General features: G+C 35.4%; 1 protein-coding gene across 4 annotated transcripts in view; it reads right to left on the bottom strand.

Moving 5' to 3' along the window:
* Positions 1–943: 943 nt before the first annotated feature.
* RMDN1 (regulator of microtubule dynamics 1) overlaps positions 944–18974 on the bottom strand; it is a 38712-nt gene continuing 20681 nt past the window's right edge. For 3 of the 4 annotated variants that reach the window (XM_002759045.7, XM_035277010.3, XM_035277009.3), the window contains exons 4-10: positions 17805–17964; positions 14848–14937; positions 11131–11186; positions 9772–9859; positions 7568–7598; positions 5082–5215; positions 944–4683 (exon numbers count right to left, since the gene is read on the bottom strand). In XM_002759045.7, the coding sequence (XP_002759091.1) occupies positions 4633–4683; positions 5082–5215; positions 7568–7598; positions 9772–9859; positions 11131–11186; positions 14848–14937; positions 17805–17964 (610 nt within the window). In that variant the 3' untranslated portion in view covers positions 944–4632. The remainder of the gene's footprint in view (positions 4684–5081; positions 5216–7567; positions 7599–9771; positions 9860–11130; positions 11187–14847; positions 14938–17804; positions 17965–18974) is intronic. The other variant, XM_008982858.4, reaches the window with a different exon arrangement.

The raw sequence follows: 18974 nt of genomic DNA, 5'->3' as shown, positions 1-18974 counted from the left end.
GTCTGAATGTTTGTTTGGTTGAACCTAAAAAGACTTGGTGGATGTTGCAGACGTAAAATCTTCCTTTTTTGAAATAACACAAACTACAATTCTCCTGTAACACTTAATTAGTTAACCTTAAAAGCCAAACTTTAGGTCAACTGGGGATTTGATCTAAATCCAAAACTGACATCCCCTAAATTCCAAAATTTCTCTCCTCAATTCTCAACCAAGAACAAAATCAGAGGTAACAGAAGTTATCTCATGGTAAATCCGTTACATAAATTATTCTCTTATTCCTTACAACTCCATGAAATTGGTGGGTTATTTCTTTAATGATGCTTATTTTATAGATGAGGAAAGTATGAAAGAAGTCATTTTTACAACATCCACAGCCAGTACACATCCTCTAATTAAAAACTCAGTTAACTTTGCCATCAAGAAAATGAGAGCTTTTAGGTTCTTATAGGATCATGGCCACTTTCCAAATTCAGCATTCTTTTCATATGCTCAAAAGAAAGGAAGGAACCTCTATAAGGGAGAGATATCGCCTACTTACGTAATAGGCTTAGAAGACAGCATTGTCAACTTCTATATACATGCATGTAGGAAAATAAGCATCTCAAGCCAGCAGTCAGCTCGGGAATGCACACAAAAACAGAATCAGGTGGGGACTGTACAGGAAGGAGAATGTAAGGGATTCCTGGGGTTCATTCTCAGTAGTGGGTCTCACCCTTAGAGGGGAAATGTCAAGAACCAATGTGACATGTGGGGAATCAGGCTCCTGGGAAGTCAAATGGAAGAGACTTAGTGCACAGAATCAGAATCTTGGGAAGGCACCATGTCTTGGAGAAGAAACCTACCCTCAGAGAGTAAAGGGGAAAAAATGAAGATAAAAGGACCCAGTAGCCACACTCCTGGGCATGTATCCCAGAAAGATAAAACAAGTAGACAAACCTGCATATAATGCCTATAGCAGCTTTATTTGTAATAGCCAGTTATCAGGAATAACCTAAATGCCCCTCTGTGTATGGATGATATGGTATGCCCATACAATGAAATACTAGTCAACTCTAAAAAGGAACAAACTATTGATAGAATTTAGGTCTCAAGGGAATTATGCTGAGTGAAAAAAGAATATCACAGGGTCTCACTGTATGACTGATTCCATTTGTATAAAGTTGTTGAAATAACAAAATTATGGAGAAGAGATTATGCTAGAGTTAGGGATGGTGGGGGAGAGGAGGTGGATGGGTGTGACTGTAAAGGAAGAGCACTAGGGATCTTTGAGATGATGGAGCAGGTCTGTATCTTGATTATGGTGGCAAGTTACCAAAAATCTATATGTGATAGAATTGCATACAATTATACATGCAAGTTGAGAGCATTTAAAAGTAAAATCTAAATAAGGTCTGTGGCCTGTATCAATGTCAGTTTCCGGGTTTTGCTATTGTACTATGGTTAAATAAGATCTTAGCGGTGGGACAGGCTGACAGAAAGGTAATCAGAACTTCTGATTTATTTTTTCAAATTTGTGAATCTATAATTATTTGAAAGTAAAAATACATTTTTTTAAAGTTCTCCTAAGGAATCAGGAGGTAAAACCTCATCTCCATAAAAAGCTTTATCATTGTTATCTGATCTCACAAAAATAAAAACTTAGCAAAAAGTATTCTTGAACTAACCCAGATCCTTTCCCTCTTCCCATTTGATGACCTAATATTGTTGGTAACTCAACATAAAATTACATTCCTAGGGGAGAAAAAATAAAGTCACTCTAAAGAGAAAATTGAAAATGAGAAAGAAGAGAGTAAACTTTAACACAATATGTGAATTTAATAATTAAAGATATGAAAAAATCCAAAATAGCAACTTAAAAACTCAGAACTGGACAAACAAAATGCAGACATGAATGACTGGGTATAATCAGGAGTAAAATTTGGAAAAAGAGATAAACACATCTCAGAAGTGAAGACAATTATAAAGTATTTAAGAAAGAATAGATTCAACCAAAGGTAAAATATGGGACATGGAAAATATAAATGAAAAGAGCCAAGAAAATGAAAAAAAAAGTCTAAAAGAAAAATTGGTAAGTGATAAATATGAAAGTCAGGCAAAGATCTAATAGAACTAATTTGAGTCCTGGAAATAAGATGGAACAGCAGTTCTCAAAGTATGGTCAATTAGGCCAATCTTGAACGAGAGAGATCTATGACAACTGGACTGGCCTCTTCAAAAAGTCAATGTTCAAGAAGAAAAAGATGGGGAACTCTTCTAGATTGAAAGATTAGCAACAAATCAAATGTAATGCACAATCTCTGGATCCTGATTTTAAAAAGCGTGAGACATTTTGAGACATTTGAGAAAATGTGAATATGGATAGATATTAGATGATGTTAGATTATTGTTAACTTTTCTAGTTGTGATAATGTTTTTTATTTAGGAAGATGTCTTTATTCTGAGAAAATGCATGCTGAAACATTTAGGGGTGAACTACTATGATGCCTGCATTGAATTTCAAATGGTTTAGTAACGTATGTGTCTAGACACACAGAGACACACACATGTATATATAAATATAGGTTAAACATCCCTGAATCCAAAAATCTGAAATTCATGCTCCATAATCCAAAACTTTCTGAGTGCCAAAAAATGATGCTACAAGTAGAAAATTCCACATCTGACCTGATGTAACAGGTCAGTCAAAACAGAGGCGCACAACCGTTTATTCTGTCTCCCTAAAGAAAAAAAAAAACATTTTAAAAAGCCACCCAGCAAAATGCCACCACATCCCTAGAAAGACCCACTTCCTGACCCTTCAACTGCTTCTGTTTCTCCTCACCTACAAAGATAAAATAGAGCATCTTAAGTGGAGACTGAGAGCCTGCCATTGTTTGTCGTTGCCGTTTAACAGTTGATGCAGGTTTCTGGTGATGCTACTGTTGCTTAGCTACCCTGACCACATTATTTTTTCACTGTATCAATGCTATGTCATATTTTCTTTTAACCATCCTTGTTCCCATGCAAGGTATGTCATTTTTTTTTTAACTGTCAAGTATTTACGCATGAATAAGCATAAGAAAATGCTTATTGGTAGCACAGGAATGATGGTGACATCAAACAACCACAAATTGCCCACATGGGTGGCTGAGATAACACCACCTTTGCTTTTTGATGGTTCAGTGTATACAAACTTTGTCTCAATGCACAAAGTTATTAAAAATAATATTGTCTAAGGTTACCTTCAGGCTATATGCATAAGGTGTATATGAAACAAGTGAATTTCCTGTTTAAACTTGGGTCCCACCACCTCTAAGATATCTTATTGTGTGTATGCAGATGATCCAAACTTTGAAAAAAATCCCAAATCCAAAGTGCTTCTAGTCCAAGGATTTCAGATAAGGGATACACAACCTGTACAGCAAAACTGTTGAATCTTAAGAGATGGGTGTACAAGAATCACTATTCTCAGTTTTCATTTTTGTTTGAAAATGTACATGATAAATGGTACATACCCATACAGTTCATTGTAACATTACAATTCCCAAATACTTTGGGAAAAATCCACCTACACACACAGTCTCTCTTTATCTAAGTGGCATTCAAGATACTCCTTTTTACAAAACTTAAAGATCTGCAGTGGTGCCACTCCAGCCTCCAGTGAGTAGAACAGTCCTGCCTTTTTAAAACATCTTAGTATTCCATTTCACTCTTAAGTTTTGTGTTCCTTCCATTCCATTAGGGAACGGAACTTTGACTTTGATAACAAATTCAATTTACCACGAGACTGCACTATATTTAAAAAAGGAAACTGGCTGGGCGCAGTGGCTCATGCCTATAATCCCAGCACTTTGGGAGGCTGAGGTAGGTGGATCACTTGAGGCCAAGATTTCGAGACCAGCCTGGCCAACATGGCAAAACCCCATCTGAACCAAAAATATAAAAGTTAGCCAGGTCTGGTGGGGCAACCCTATAATCCCAGCCACTCAGGAGGCTAAGGCAGGAGAATCACTTGAACCTGTGAGGCAGAGGCTGTAGTGGGCTGAGATTGCACCGCCGAACTCCAGCCTGGGTGATAGAGTGAGACTCTGTCTTAAAAAAATAAAAAGGAAAAAGAAAACCATTCCATTTTCAATCCTCTCCTGACTTAGTTCTTTCTTTATACAGGTTAGCTCCAATTACATATATTTTTATATCATTTTACTACTTTATGCCAAGAAGCCACAACATCCTAACTCTTTCACCACAACTTCTCTGCAAGATCTCAACTTAGAATCAGCCCAACTTGAAAATCCATCCGCCTATATATCCCCTATAGATCCATTTCTCCTCCTCTACAAAGCTTTCTTTGCTTGATTTCCCATCCCCATGTGATCAATCCTTAGAAATCTCATACTATTTTGCATTGCTGGTATCCAGGATGCAAAATAATATCTCTGCCTGAGCCATGGAGATTTATTTCTACCACTCTTATAGCAATTATTTCTCTTACCTTATTATTTGTGAAGAAACCTAGAATTTTTTATATTTACACTGTTAAATGGTCACAACATTTCAAAAGCCACAGAACAGTTATGCTTCATATGTGAACTTTATAATTCAACGAAAAGGCAGTGTTTATTAGCTATTTCATACATCTTCTCTGAAAAGTTCTCAATTCTTGTCACTGAAACTTGTAAGCAACTGAGCAGCTTCTGTCTGTATCTAAAATGGAAAAATGCATGTTATAAATTTAAGTTTCTTAGAGTTTCCAAAAACCAGATAAGACATTATAACAATAAAATTTCTTGACAGTGACCAGATGAGACTCTCAGCTCTTCCAGTTGAGTACACACTTTAATGTTTTAGAAATCTTAATCTGCCATGTGTCAAATAGGAATAATTCTGTATTATAGCAGGCAACCCATAACATCTGCTTGATTATACTAACTGAACATTTCCTATGTAGAAATATAAATGCCAATGAATTTACACTTGAACACACTTGTTTTCAGCAATATTATGCATTTAGAAAATTAAATTATACTTTTAAAGAAGTTCTTAATTCATCATTTAATAGTGCCTCAAAACCTTTCTGCCTTACTTTATGGGAGATGTCTTACCTGTTTATCCTCTTCTGTGTGTGCTGGATAGTCCCTGGCTTTCGTTAGCCAGAGAGCAGCAAGCTTTTTGTTGTGTAGTTTCAAGTATGTCTTTCCTAAGAGAAATAAGTTTTTGCTGTAGAAGTTTGGGTCCACTGCATATAGGAAAGAAAAAATTATCTCAGATGAAAGAGTGTTGCTTTTATTTTTATTATTTTTAAAGGTTTGCTTCTGGGGTCTAAATTTGAATAAATTTGTGTGGTCAATAAGTGATGAGACTAATGGGAATTCTTTTTTGTTCAACTGTTTATATCTCAAACAAATATTTATAAAATAATAATTACCATTTAATGAATAGCTACAAATGTGCCAGGCACTGTATTACTGTATTATACACATTTCTCATTTTCACAATTTTATATGTGGATATCTCCATTTTATAGATGAGAAGCTGAAGCTCCTGATAGAATGTATGCTATTTGAGGATAGTGATATTCTTTTTAATCTCTTTAGTTTCCTACTGTACCCCAAGTACCTTCAACAGTGTGTGGAACATAACATACATTCAATATGTATCTGCTGAATAAGTGGATGAAATCATGATGACGATATCTACACATTTGATCAACATTTACTGGATGTCAGCTATACTTAAACATAGAGAATGAAACAAAACCTCTGCTGTTTTCAACTTTATAAAGAAAAGGAGAAACATGAACACAACTAAATGTAATATAGGAATGCTTTACTAGATATACAAACTTTGAAGTGCTATGAGAAACCAAAAACAAAAACAAAACAATGGAGACCATGAATGAAAGCATGGAACTATCTCACCCACTTAATGCTTCACACTGACAGATTGTCAGTTTCCTCCTAACAATCAGATATCCTCTGTATTCAAGGCATACTTTTTCCTGTATACAATTAATGATTAACTCCATTTGCTCCTTACCTAAGTTGTTTTACTTCTTTTATTTGGGCAGATTTGTGTGATGCTATGTTAATATACTTAGGTTGTCCTGGGGTTAAATATGTTCATATATTCATTCATCCAATCATTCATCTATTTACGCAAGTCATTCAACAAATTTGCCAAGCATTGTGCCAAGTGATGAGGGTGCAATTGTGAGCCAAAAAGACAAAGTCCCCATCTTCTCTGAATTTACAGTCTTAGACATGTAAATATTCATAGTATTGAGTGTTAAGTCTCATTGGAAAAATAAAAGATACTAAAGTCATAGGAGGTGTTTCTGAACTAAATATTGAACAGAAAGAAATAAGGTCAGATCACTGAAGAATGACTGAAGTGACCAAGGATTATTTTAGCTTCATGAGGGCAGGACCATGTTTTTCTCAACACCCCCAACCCTTAAGTCTCTAAGGTCCTTTATTTTTACTTTGTAATTAACCCTTTTAAAAATAAAAAGGTCATTCCTAGATTGATATTCATGATGTGTAAAACCGTATGATTACAATAGGGCATCAATAGAAGGTAATAATGAATAAATCATAATTGATAAATTACAGAGATATGTAACACTGATAAAATTCTGTAGAGGATATATTTTTTTAAAAACTTACCATAAAAGCATCTGAACAAGTCCATCATGTGTAGGATCTCAAATTTGATAAACATGGTATCTTCTTAATTTTCTTCTAAGTTTTATAGAATATATTCAAATGTTTTTATGGTCTATTTGGTAACATATACTTATGTCTCTTATCCGCACCACTTAGTGTATCAATATTAAAAAGGATAAATTTAGGATGGCTGGTGACAGTTTTATAGGACTAGTCATTTTTTCAAAACAAGCATAACCTGAAACTCTTTTTCACCATATCTGCAATAGAACAAGCCTGACTAAATAGCAGAATTCCTACTAAATGTCTCTAATGAGATGCATAATCTTTTCTTTTTTTCAGACAAGTCTCACTCTGTGGCCCAGGCTATAGTGCAGTGGCGTAATCAAAGCTCACTGTAGCCTGGACCTCCTGGTCTCAAGTGATCTTCCTGCCTGAGCCTTCTGAATAGCTGGGATTACAGGTGTATGCTACCACACCTGGCTAATTTTTATTTTTTGGCAGAGATGAGGTCTTGCTGTGTTGCCCAGGCTGGTCTCAAACTCCTAGACGTAAGTGATTCTCCTGCCTTAGGCTCCCAAAGTGCTGAGATTACAGGTGTGAGCCACCACATCTGGCCAATATGTATAGTCTTGAATTAGACAATTACCATGTCAGAGACTCCTTTCACAAAGGCAGGCTGAATTACATCAAATGAAGGACATTCCAGAACTGCAGCTCTAAACTGCAGTTCAGTAGCAGCCTATTTCTCATTCAGTATATCTTTACTGAATAAAGACTTTAAAAATTGTTTTACAATATCTGGCACCAAAAAAAAAGTATAACAGAATAAATATCTTTCCTTTAGAAATTGCTATTATAGTATATATTCGGCATTCATACAATTTTAACTATATTAATATCTGTAACAAAAAATATCTTACCTTGTTCTGCCCTGTGAAAGTAGACTAAGGCCTGTCAAAAACACAAAGAGCCCAAACATAATGAAAAAGATTAAAACAGATGTTATTTTAAAACCATTGTCTCAAAGATCTATTCCTATATTAAATTTAAATCAGGAAGTAAATCATCTTAAAATAATGGTCAGTTCTTCAACAGTGAGAGCTAACACCCAAACTGATTGTAACACTTAAATCATCATTAAGATAATAATAAATGGACCACTTCAATAACTTGGTTGCTGTTTAGAACTTGTACCAAAGTAACATCAAGTGCTGAAAGGAAAGAACATTATCACGTGTAACTCTGCTATTTTGACAGTTCTCTTAAATTATAACAAGTGACTTTTAGTAAAAACTAAATGTAATAATCAAAAGCTGAATTTATTCAGGTTATACTAGTGAATTTTTAAGAGTCCATTATTATTGAAATTCCTACATATGTTATTGTGAGTCTGAAACTCTCTAATTTCTTTTTGTCCTACTTAAGCTACTGTTTTTGTAATGCAAGCTCTAATGACGTGATTTCTAGGAAACATAACTAATTTGACGTAGTAAAGCTGACTATATTTTTTGTCCTTAGAATGAATGATTTTCTTTTTTTTTTAAGACGGGGTTTCACCATGTTGGTCAGGCTGGTCTTAAAACTCCTGACCTCAGGTGATCTGCCCGCCTTGGCCTCCAAAGTGTTTGGATTACAGGCGTGAGCCACCAAGCTCGGCCGATTTTGGTTTTTTTAAAGACAGGGTCTCACTCTGTTGTCTAGGCTGGAATGCTGTGGTGCAATCACTGCTTACTGCAGCCTTGGCATCCCAGGCTCAAGTGATCCTTCTCCCTCAGCCCAGCTGAGTAACTGAAAGTACAGGTGCAGGCCACCACACCCAGCTAATTTTTGTATTTTTTTGATAGAGGTTTTGCAATGTTGCCCAGGCTGGTCTTGAACCCCTGGGTTCAACTGATCCACCCGCCTCGGCCTCCCAAAGTACTGAGATTACAGGTGTGAGCTACTGTGCCCAGCAAATTCATTATTTTAATAATATTTCGGCCGGGTGCAGTGGCTCACTCCTGTAATCCCAGCACTTTGGGAGGCCGAGGCGGGTGGATCACGAGGTCAGGAGTTCGAGACCAGCCTGGCCAAGATGTTGAAACCTTGTCTCTACTAAAATACAAAAATTAGCTGGGCATGGTGGCACGCGCCTGTAATCCTAGCTGCTTGGGAGGCTGAGGCAAGAGAATCGCTTGAACCTGGGAGGTGGAGGTTGCAGTGAGCTGCGATCATGCCATTGCACTCCAGCCTGGGTGACTGAGACTCTGTCTCAAAAAATAATAATAATAATATTTCTCAACTGTGTGTAAAGAATACAACTTAGTATTCTTTACACCAATTTCTACACTATTGCCTCCCAGAAAGAAAGAAAAGCTCCTTGTTATAATGTAACTAATACAAGTACAGCTTTTTGATTGCCTGTTTTCTTACTCTGAAGCTTGTGATGAGTAAACTGAAAGTTTAACCAGAAATCACTCTAAAATTTTAAACAGGAAAAGCAAAAGGCCTTGAAAATATGAGAGAATATGAACCTTTCATATGCTTTTTAAAATAAAAGTTATAATGAGTGTTCTTTTATCAACTCAAGCATGCGCTTTTTTTCTTTTTTTTTTTTTGAGACAGTCTCGCTCCATTGCCAGGTGCCAGGCTGGAGTGCAGTGGCCCGATCTCTGCTCACTGCAACCTCCGCCTGCCGGGTTCAAGCAATTCTCCTGCCTCAGCCTCCCGAGTAGCTGGGACTACAGGTGCCTGCTGCCATGCCCAGCTAATTTAGCATGCGCTTTTTCTAACTGACTGTTACTGGGTATAATATACCTAAAACATGCTGGGTAATAGTTGCTGTATTTCTTGTTCTATTTTATGACTTCAATATGGTTTAGATTTCAAACAGAAAATGAAGGTAGATTTTAGCCACGAGCCATTTTAGATGACAGTATTCCAGAATTACCAGCCACTCACCTAAAAAGAAAACCACTCACCAGTCATGGATAATAAGTTTTTAGCCTTGTGATAACATAGTTGAATTGGATCATTAGAAACTGCTCAAGTCCCTCACTGAATCAGAGCTCCACATGTGTGAACACTGTAGAATGGCACTGTGGTTAAGAAATTGCTACTGACTTAACAAAGGACATCATACTACCTCCTCATAGGTGGAACTAGGAGGAGATGCAAACAGCATTTCAGCAATTCTTCTTTGATACCAAGGCATTTCAGCAAATGTATAGCACCTACAGAGAAATAAAACAATTTTATACATTCAAATTGTACCTTCTTTTCTCTTAAAGGTAACTAAGCATCTTAATATTATAAAAGGAATCTTCTAATCTATGTTAAACAGCTTGTACTTTACATGATAGCGACTAGGTAATCTAGAGACTGAAATACTTATCCATTTGCTGGGGGGTGTATTTTGTGATTAATATAATAATAAGCAGTCATACTAATAACAGTAATATAATGTTACATCTACCACTGAGTGCAGTGTGCCAGGTACTAGGCTGATTATTCTGTCACTTACTCCTTTTAACAATTATATATGAGATAGGATCATTTACCCTATTTTTTATATAAGAAAAACTCAAGTTAAAAAACCTTACCCAAGAAAAATTACAAAACTAAACATTAAATTTATAAGTAACGGCAACCAACTTAAGTCCATTTTTAAAGGGGCAAGGCAAATGACTAACCTCCAAAGATCTTTACAACTTTCAGAAATAAGCAGGAAAAAAAGTGTTGGATCTTTTACTAGGGTCTAAAGTCCTTAAAGCAGAAATTGCTATTTCATTTGAGTTTGCTTACTAGCACCTGACTTAGTGGCTGCCCCTCAATTATCACTGATCCTCAGTGAGTGAGTGTTAGTTTAATATATCCTTTACCTGAAGAATGTATTTATTTCTCTTTTATAAGAGTTTGATACAGGACAGTTTACACTGGTACCTTTCTTAGATTGCAGTAAATATTTAGCTTTGCAGACTATACTCAAAACAGTGGCCTATCTATCTCAAAATAGACTCTTAAATCATCAAGTACATAACACTTTGCTGGTATTGATAAACCCTCATACCAGCAAATAATAATCTACAGTAGACATAAAATCACATAAAAATAGAAAGATACTGAAAATCAGATTATATAGTTCCTCAGATTAATCAAGACTCTGACACACTTTGAAGATACAAAGACCCTCTTGGGGCATTCTACTATATTACTGTAGTTACACTTATCTAATTTCATTTAGGATGGTAAGTATAGTCCTTTCAGTCTGTACATGTTTCTAAATGACTTGAATAACAATGTTTAACATAGGCACAATCAAATTTAGTGTATTCTAGCAATATATTTACAGTGCTAGTTAATGGATTTGACACTCTAAATTCTGTCAGCTAATATGTTAAAATATTTAATATCTTTATATATGCAAAAGAAGATATTTATATATCCTACAAAATAATATCACACTAACTACTAATGAAATATTAATTTAAAGAAATTTTCTTACCAAATACCCATAAGGTGAATTGAAGTAGCATCTTTAGGGTTCAGGTCAATTGCTTTCTAACAAAAAATGAGAAAAACAAATAATTGTATTTGTTTTCTAAACACCAATAAGTGCTTAACAGTGTTTGCTGAAAAAGCTGTGATTTTTTAAAAATTGCAATCCTGTTTCAATTTTTCTAATTAATACCAACTTTCTTCCTTCTGATTGTTTGATTAAATTCATTTCAATACACTATTAATGACTAGTATTAACGTTACTATTTCATAAGGTTCAGACATTTATAGTAAATGTCAAGATGAGAAAAAACATGAAATACATGAATTAATTTTGCAAATTAATCTGTAGTTCTTAATGTATCTTCCAGATTAAAAGAAAAATGAATAACAAAGTACTTTCTTGGCAAACTGTAGATGAATACTGAATAAAAGTCATTCTTTCCTAAAGACGAACTAAACGTGCATTTTAGTTTTCAGAAAATAACTAATTTTAATAAGTCTCTTCTTTTTTGGAAGTCTTTTCTTTCCATTTTTAGAAAGTCTTCTTTATGTAGATTTTATTCAACTTCCTCATCTGTACTTACCAAAGGAAAAAAAAAAAAACACTTCATAGAATACTAATAGAAGGCCAGGCACAGTGGCTCATGCCTGTAATCCCAGCACTTTGGGAGGCCGAGGCAGGCGGATCACCTGAGGTCGGGAGTTCGAGACCAGCCTGACCAACATGGAGAAACCCCATCTCTACTAAAAATACAAAATGAGCCAGGCATGGTGGTGCATGGCTGTAATCCCAGCTACTTGGGAGGCTGAGGCAGGAGAATTGCTTGAACCCAGGAGGTGGAGGTTGCAGTGAGCCAAGATCATGCCATTGCACTCCAGCCTGGGCAACAAGAGCAAAAATCCATCTCAAGAAAGAAAAAAAGAATATTAATAGAATAATTATGTATAATATCTTAAAAGAATCTTCCTAATTTCTACTTACTATATGAATTAGTGTAAAGCATAAACTAAGAATAACTTCAAAGAAACTGTTCCTCCTTTTATCCATTATTTCATTGAAAACCACTGAAGACAACTTACAGATTAATGTTGATCATATTAAAAGACTCTTTTTTAAAAAAATTAAGATTTCTAGTTTTTGCTTTTCTATAAACCCACATTTCCACTTTCAGTTTAGTAATGTGTGAGGTTTACATTTTCAAATGTTTACAATGGTTGTAAGAGCGTAGTCTCTGAAGCCAGACTGCCAGGATTGAAGTCACAGCTCAATGACTTTGAATGGGTTGTAAAATCTATATTTTTGCCACAACTAAGTTTTCTCTTTTTTATAGAAAAGTCATATACTTACTTAACTCATAAGGTTGTGGTAAAAGTTTAACAAGTATTTTAATGTGTTTATATGCTGTTTTAAGCAACCTTTCCCAGTTGGAGTTCCACTAAAAATTAAGCCCTACAAAAAATTATATAAGTAACTATTTTTTCCATTTTACTAAGAATGATACAGAAATACTGCCATATCATTTTAGATGCATAGGAAGGAAGTTAATTCATCGCAATGGATGCCTTGGGGCCTTAGAGTTTAATTTTCTGTTCTTTTTTTTTTTTGTGCCTTTGCCAAAATAAGGTTTTATTTTGAAAGTCATTTGAAAGACACAGAGGAATCAAGGAGAAGACCTAAGACCCAGTTGATGCAGATTGCAAATTCAGATTCTTGCCAGTCCCACCAATGGTCTCTGTCAGGCCAAGAAGGTGTTTTCTTTGGTAATTCCTGTTTTTTAGCTTCTTGGAGAACAGATCTTTTCCCCTAAGCCATCTTCATCTTTTTTGTAGAGTAGGGCTTTATTTCCAGGAAACAGTGTCTTAGTTGGAGAGGGATATTTTTAAAAAAAAAATCAAGGTTGATCTAATATGTTCAACAAGTGGGGCAGCTGGGCCAGAGCTTTAGTTTTCTTATGGGATGGGTTGAAAGGGGGTACTTTCCAGCAATCTCTTTTATAATCCTTCCTGTCATTGATCTTTCAAAAATAATTCAAAAATGGTAATTCCTTACCACTTTAGATATATGATGAAATTCAAAATAAAAATAGTATAATCTTTTTAATACATAAATACTAAATATTGCCATTTAAACTGTACATTTGAAACCTTATATAAAACATTTTTTTTTACAACCTATAGGCTTCACTGTTTTTTTTTAAATGAAAAATATACAGTTGTATATTTTCTATAGTTTTTCATTATTCACTTTGGAAGTTATGTCATATATTTCTACATCCTGAGGCACAGAGAAATTAAACGATTTACCTTATGCCACTGAGAAAATTACTGTATTTCCCTGAATCTAAACTATCAAAAATGACACACCATTAGTTTATGTGCCACTAAGAATTAAAGTATCACTGCCAATTACAGTGTAAGGTTCCAGTAATTATATCATGTAATCTGATTTCAAGGATTTTAAACTGTAAAACAGGTATGTTACATTATAAAATGTCAATTATTATGTATATATTACTATCCATGCTTCAACAAGAAAAACTAGACCTCTTGACTCCCAGGCGTTCTTTTTCACTAGTTGTTATATTAACTAGGAATTGACACTAAACCATAAAATTATGAAAAGCTATTTAAATAGCACATTCTGGACTATCCCTATGCATGTTCCCATTATTTTTCTTCCTGTAATTTCAAAAGAAAAATATGCTGGGTTTTTGTGACTTTTTTTTTTTTTGAGACAATGACGTTCATACATGTTAAGAAATATACAGATTCCTATGGAATTCTTAGCACCTAACGGCTTACTATAATTAACTTTACAGGAAAATATTTTTAATAAAACATACATGTGATACATACACAGCTATCAATGTTAAACAGAATTATTACTACAAGGAGCGGTGTGTCAATTGTGTTAAAGACTGTTACACTAGACCACGCTTCGCTTTCCATATTCAGAAACTTGTGTCACTGGTCCCCTCCCACAGAAATTGAGCTTGTCCTTGTGACTGGTTTAAATTAACAGGATATTACCAAGTATGATGCAAGCAGAGGCTTGCTAAAAGTTTGCACATTGGATCTTTGCCTATGGAACGCTCATTCTTGGTAGCTAACTACCATGCTATAATGAAGTTGAGCTAGGCCACTGAGTGATAAAAAACAAGTGAGGAGAAACTCTCATAGGTGAGAGGACTTCTTGAACATTGTAGCCTCAGCTGCGTGCCCAGTTGAATGAAGCTGCCTAAATGACCTCAGCTACACCAAGCAATGTAGAAGCACCATTGTGCTCAGTTAACCCACAGAATTGTAATGACAAACTGTTGGCCAGGCACAGTGGCTCATGCCTATAATCCTGGCACTTTGGGAGGCCAAGGTGAGTGGATCACCTGAGGTCAGGAGTTTGAGACCAGCTCGGCCAAACGGTGAAACCCCGTCTCTACTAAAAATACAAAAATTAGCCGGGAGTGGTGGCGGGTGCCTGTAATCCCAGCTACTAAGGAGGCTGAGGCAGGATGCAGGCAGCCAAGATTGTGCCATTGCACTTTAGCCTGGGAGACAAGAGCGAAACTCCATCTCAGAAAAAAGAAAGAAGGAACAAACTGTCATGGCTGTACTCCACCGTTATCATAGGTGGTTTGAAATATAACAATAGATAATGAAAATAAAAATCTATACGGAAAAATTTGACTTTTAAAATTCATGAATTTTAATAATTCATCAGTACCTCAAAATGCTCCTTGATAATGTAAGCATTTGCAATTTTAACCTTGATGCCTTCATAATCTCCAACATCACTAAGGCAGATTGCATACCACTGAAAATTAAAAAAAAAAAATGTAAGAACAATAATATTCTTAATATTCCATTCAATACAAGGTAAAACTGTATAATATTTATTCAACAGTCATTCTTATCCACCAAAAAGTTATTGAGCATAAAAACTGTATTAAATGTAATTTATAAATGTAATGGAATATATAATAAGTATATATTTATTATTTACATTTAATAATGGAATATATAAAGAAAAGCAGACATGGCTCTCTAGAAACTCAGGGATAAATTGGGCCCAGTGGCTCACACCTGTAATCCCAGCACTTTGGGAGGCCGAGGCAGATGGATCACCTGAGGTCAGGAGTTCAAGACCCTGGCCAACATGGTGAAACCTCATCTCTACTAAAAGTACAAAAAAATTAGCTGGGCATGGTGGCATGCGCCTGTAATCCCAGCTACTCGGGAGGCTGAGGCAGGAGAATCACTTGAATCCAGGAGGTGGAGGTTGCACTGAGCCGAGATCACGCCACTGTACTCCAGCCTGAGTGACAGAGTGAGTAAAAAAAAAAAAAACCCTCAGGGACAGGACATGTTTATAGAGAACTATAACACGGTAGAAAGTGGTCAATTTTCTAAGAAAGTTACTGACACGGTGAGATAATGGTTCATGTTTACGGTCTGAGTATCAACTTAGAAAAATATGTAATTGAACGTTGTTTTATGTTCTCATTCTCTTTTCTCGGAGTCTCATCTCCTCCCACATTGCACTGTTACAGTAAGAACTGCCACAGTGTCAATTTTGACCTTGTCTCCACAGCCACTGTTGGACAGCAGACCCAAACTGAAATGACCCAAGTTTCTTCCCCAAGAAATGAATCTAAAATAGCCACGCTTCATAAACTCAGGTGCTGTGGAAAGTTCCAAGATTTAGGATAAGGAGAAAAAATTAAGTCTGCAATGAAAAAGATATTCAGGTAACAGCAGAGTGGAGAGACAATTAAGGAAGCCTTGGAGCAATCAAGCCAATTTTCTCCCAAGCCCCAACTGCACCCTGCCTTTGGGTTCCATGAAGTCCAACAATTTCTTATAATATGATTCCACTCATATGAAATACCTAGAATATATAAAGCCATAGACAAGAGATTCATGTTTGCCAGAGTTTGAGCTAAGAGGGAGTGGAAAGTGACTGCTTAACAGAAACAGGGTATTCTCTTAGGGATGATGACAATGTTTTGCAATTAGACAGAGGTGTTGGTTATACAACATTGTAAATATACTAAATGGTTAGCCACCCTGTAATCCCAGCACTTTGGGAGGCCGAGGCGGGCAGATCACGAGGTCAGAAGTTCGAGACCAACCTGGCCAACGTGGTGAAACCCCATCTCTACTAAAAATACAAAAATTAGCTGGGCGTGGTGGTGTGCACCTGTAATCCCAGCTACTCCAGAGCCTGAAGTAGGAGAAATAGCTTGAACACAAGAGGCAGAGGTTGCAGTGAGCCAAGACTGCACCACTGCACTCCACCCTGGGTGTCAGAGAAAGACTCTGTCTCAAACAAACAAACAAACAAACAAAAAACCAAGAATATTTGTAGAGGTAATGAAGATCATTTTACAATGATAAGAGGTCAATTAATCAATAAAATATAATCCTAAATGTTATATTCTTAATAATAGCACTTCAAAATATATGCTGTCAAAACTAATAGAACTGCAAAAAGAAATGAACAAATCTACAATTATAATGGAGGATTTTACTACTCCTCTCTCAGTAATTTATAGAACAAGTGGGCAAAAATCAGTAAGGATTTAGAAGACTCAAACAGTACTATCAACCAACTTGACCTGAATGGCATAAGACAGTCCTAACAATAGTTGAATACATAATTACAAAGATGAACCATTTTCAGAGCCATAAAACAAGTCTCAGTAAATATTTAAAATAATGTGTACCTATTTTATCCTTTATAAGTAGAATTTTTTGGGGTGGGGGGGTACCAACTCCTAAAAGGAACATTTGGAAATATACTGGTATAGAATTTGGTTGTCATATGACTTGGAGCTCTACTGGAGACAGATAAACATGATTTAAAAAAAAAAAAGGGCTAATCCTTGGCCAGGCTCAAACCTCTAATCCCAACAATTTGGGAGGCCAAGGCAGGAAGACTGCTTGAGCTCCAGAGTTCAAGACAAGCCTGAGTACCAGAAACAGGGCAAGACCTTGACTCTACTAAAAATCCAAAAAATTAGCTGAGGGTGGTGGTGGCACATACTATAGTCCTAGCTACTTAGGAGGCTGAGCCCAAGAGATTGAGGCCACAGTGAGCTAAGATTGCAACACTGCACTCCAGCCTGCACACACACAAAAAAAGAAATGTCCTAATCCAGAAGGCTAATGACCACCACCTCCTTGTCTCCTCATACAATTTACTGAAAAACGTTCTGAACCAATAAGAAATCCTGAAAGCAGCAGAGTTACATGTGAAGTCATTCTAGGCCTCAGTTGCCCAGCTGCTATATTCCTACCTCTAAATAAAACAGAAATATAACATGAGGAAAATGAAAAAATATTTGTGAAGCACTTATACTACTAAGAATATAGATATAGGTAATTCATGAAATTGCTAAACTTCTGTTTAAAAATAAGCATTCACAAAAGTAATTTATCAAATACAAATGAAGTTAGACGAAAGGTTTAAGAAAACAGACTTTTCTTTGAAAAACTTATAAAAAGAAATATATTTCCTACTTCTTTAAAATAGAGAAAATATCCCTAAGATATAAGACTGAATTAAAAAGAAAACCTTAAGATAGAGATATTGTTCTTCCTATGTAAATTAGGGATAATAGAAAATTATAAAATAATGTACCTCTTAGTACATGGTAATAGCCTAGTTAAGCAACTCACCTTATGAGCTGCAAAATTTGATTCATTTTTTTCTAGTGCTCTTTTTGCATACTCTAGGGCTTCATACACCAATAGCTTTTTCTCCTCTTCTGAAGTTCTGCTAAGCTGAGCTACATCACGTGATGCCCGTGCCAAACGCCACAGTAACTCTGCATCTTCACTAATTTGAAATAAAATATAAAACAACCATTTTAGCTCATATTTAAAAATTAAGGGTTACATTACTAATAAATCCATTATGGTCTTTCAGCTTAGGAAGCTAGCAACACAGTATCAAAAGCCATTATTAATAATCCTAAATGTATTATTTTCTTTCAAATAAAACACTTGCTAAAATTTCCTATTAAAAATGTCTAATATTCATAAGTATTAACTTACTTCTAGTATCTAAAATACTGACTTCCTTCAAAGATATCTTTGTATTTGAATTCTTTGAACACTTGCCCTACAAAACTCAACATATTAACCTGAGGCTTGGCCTTACTGGCACTGTGTTTCAAATAGCTCACTGAGTAGTTCATACAGTTTCATAAAATACATAAATTTTATAGACAGGGTCATGCTCTAAAAATACAAAACTGCTGAATCCCTAGTCCCAAATACAGCTTCTGACACCCAACAGGTATATGACAATTATATGCTAATGAATGAATGGTTGAATATAATGTAATCTCAAAATAAATCCTATGTTTGAATACCATGCCATGATGCATGGGTTATTTCAAGTTAAGAGCAGTTGATGCTTTGAAGAACTACCATTTCCATATAATTATATAAGAAATGGTTAATAAAGGATTAACCACCACAACTGACAGAAATAATTATAAAAATTAAATAACTTTTTATTAAATGTTTGCCTTTTAACAAAAAATGAAAATTTGAAGCTGAAGGTTAATTTAGTTAAGGTAGTTATTATTCAATGAATATGGAGTATTATTTTTCAAGTTATCACTGAAATGACAATAAAATGCCAAACCAGCCACCTTGAATTACTGAGGGGAGAATGATAAGAAAAGATCAATCCTGTAGATATCTAGAAAGTAAAATTGATGAGTCCTGGGGTGAAAACTGTTTCAAAAATCTAAAAAAGGCAGATGAAAATGACTCAATATTTCTAGTTTAGCAGATGAGGTAGATTAGTGATCTAGAAATGCTATGTGGCCATATGAC

This window comes from Callithrix jacchus, chromosome 16, assembly GCF_049354715.1.
Source record: "Callithrix jacchus isolate 240 chromosome 16, calJac240_pri, whole genome shotgun sequence".
Taxonomy (NCBI): Eukaryota; Metazoa; Chordata; class Mammalia; order Primates; family Cebidae; genus Callithrix; species Callithrix jacchus.
The sequence above is the reverse complement of the archived record's forward strand: the minus strand, read 5'-3'. Positions and strand labels throughout refer to the sequence as shown.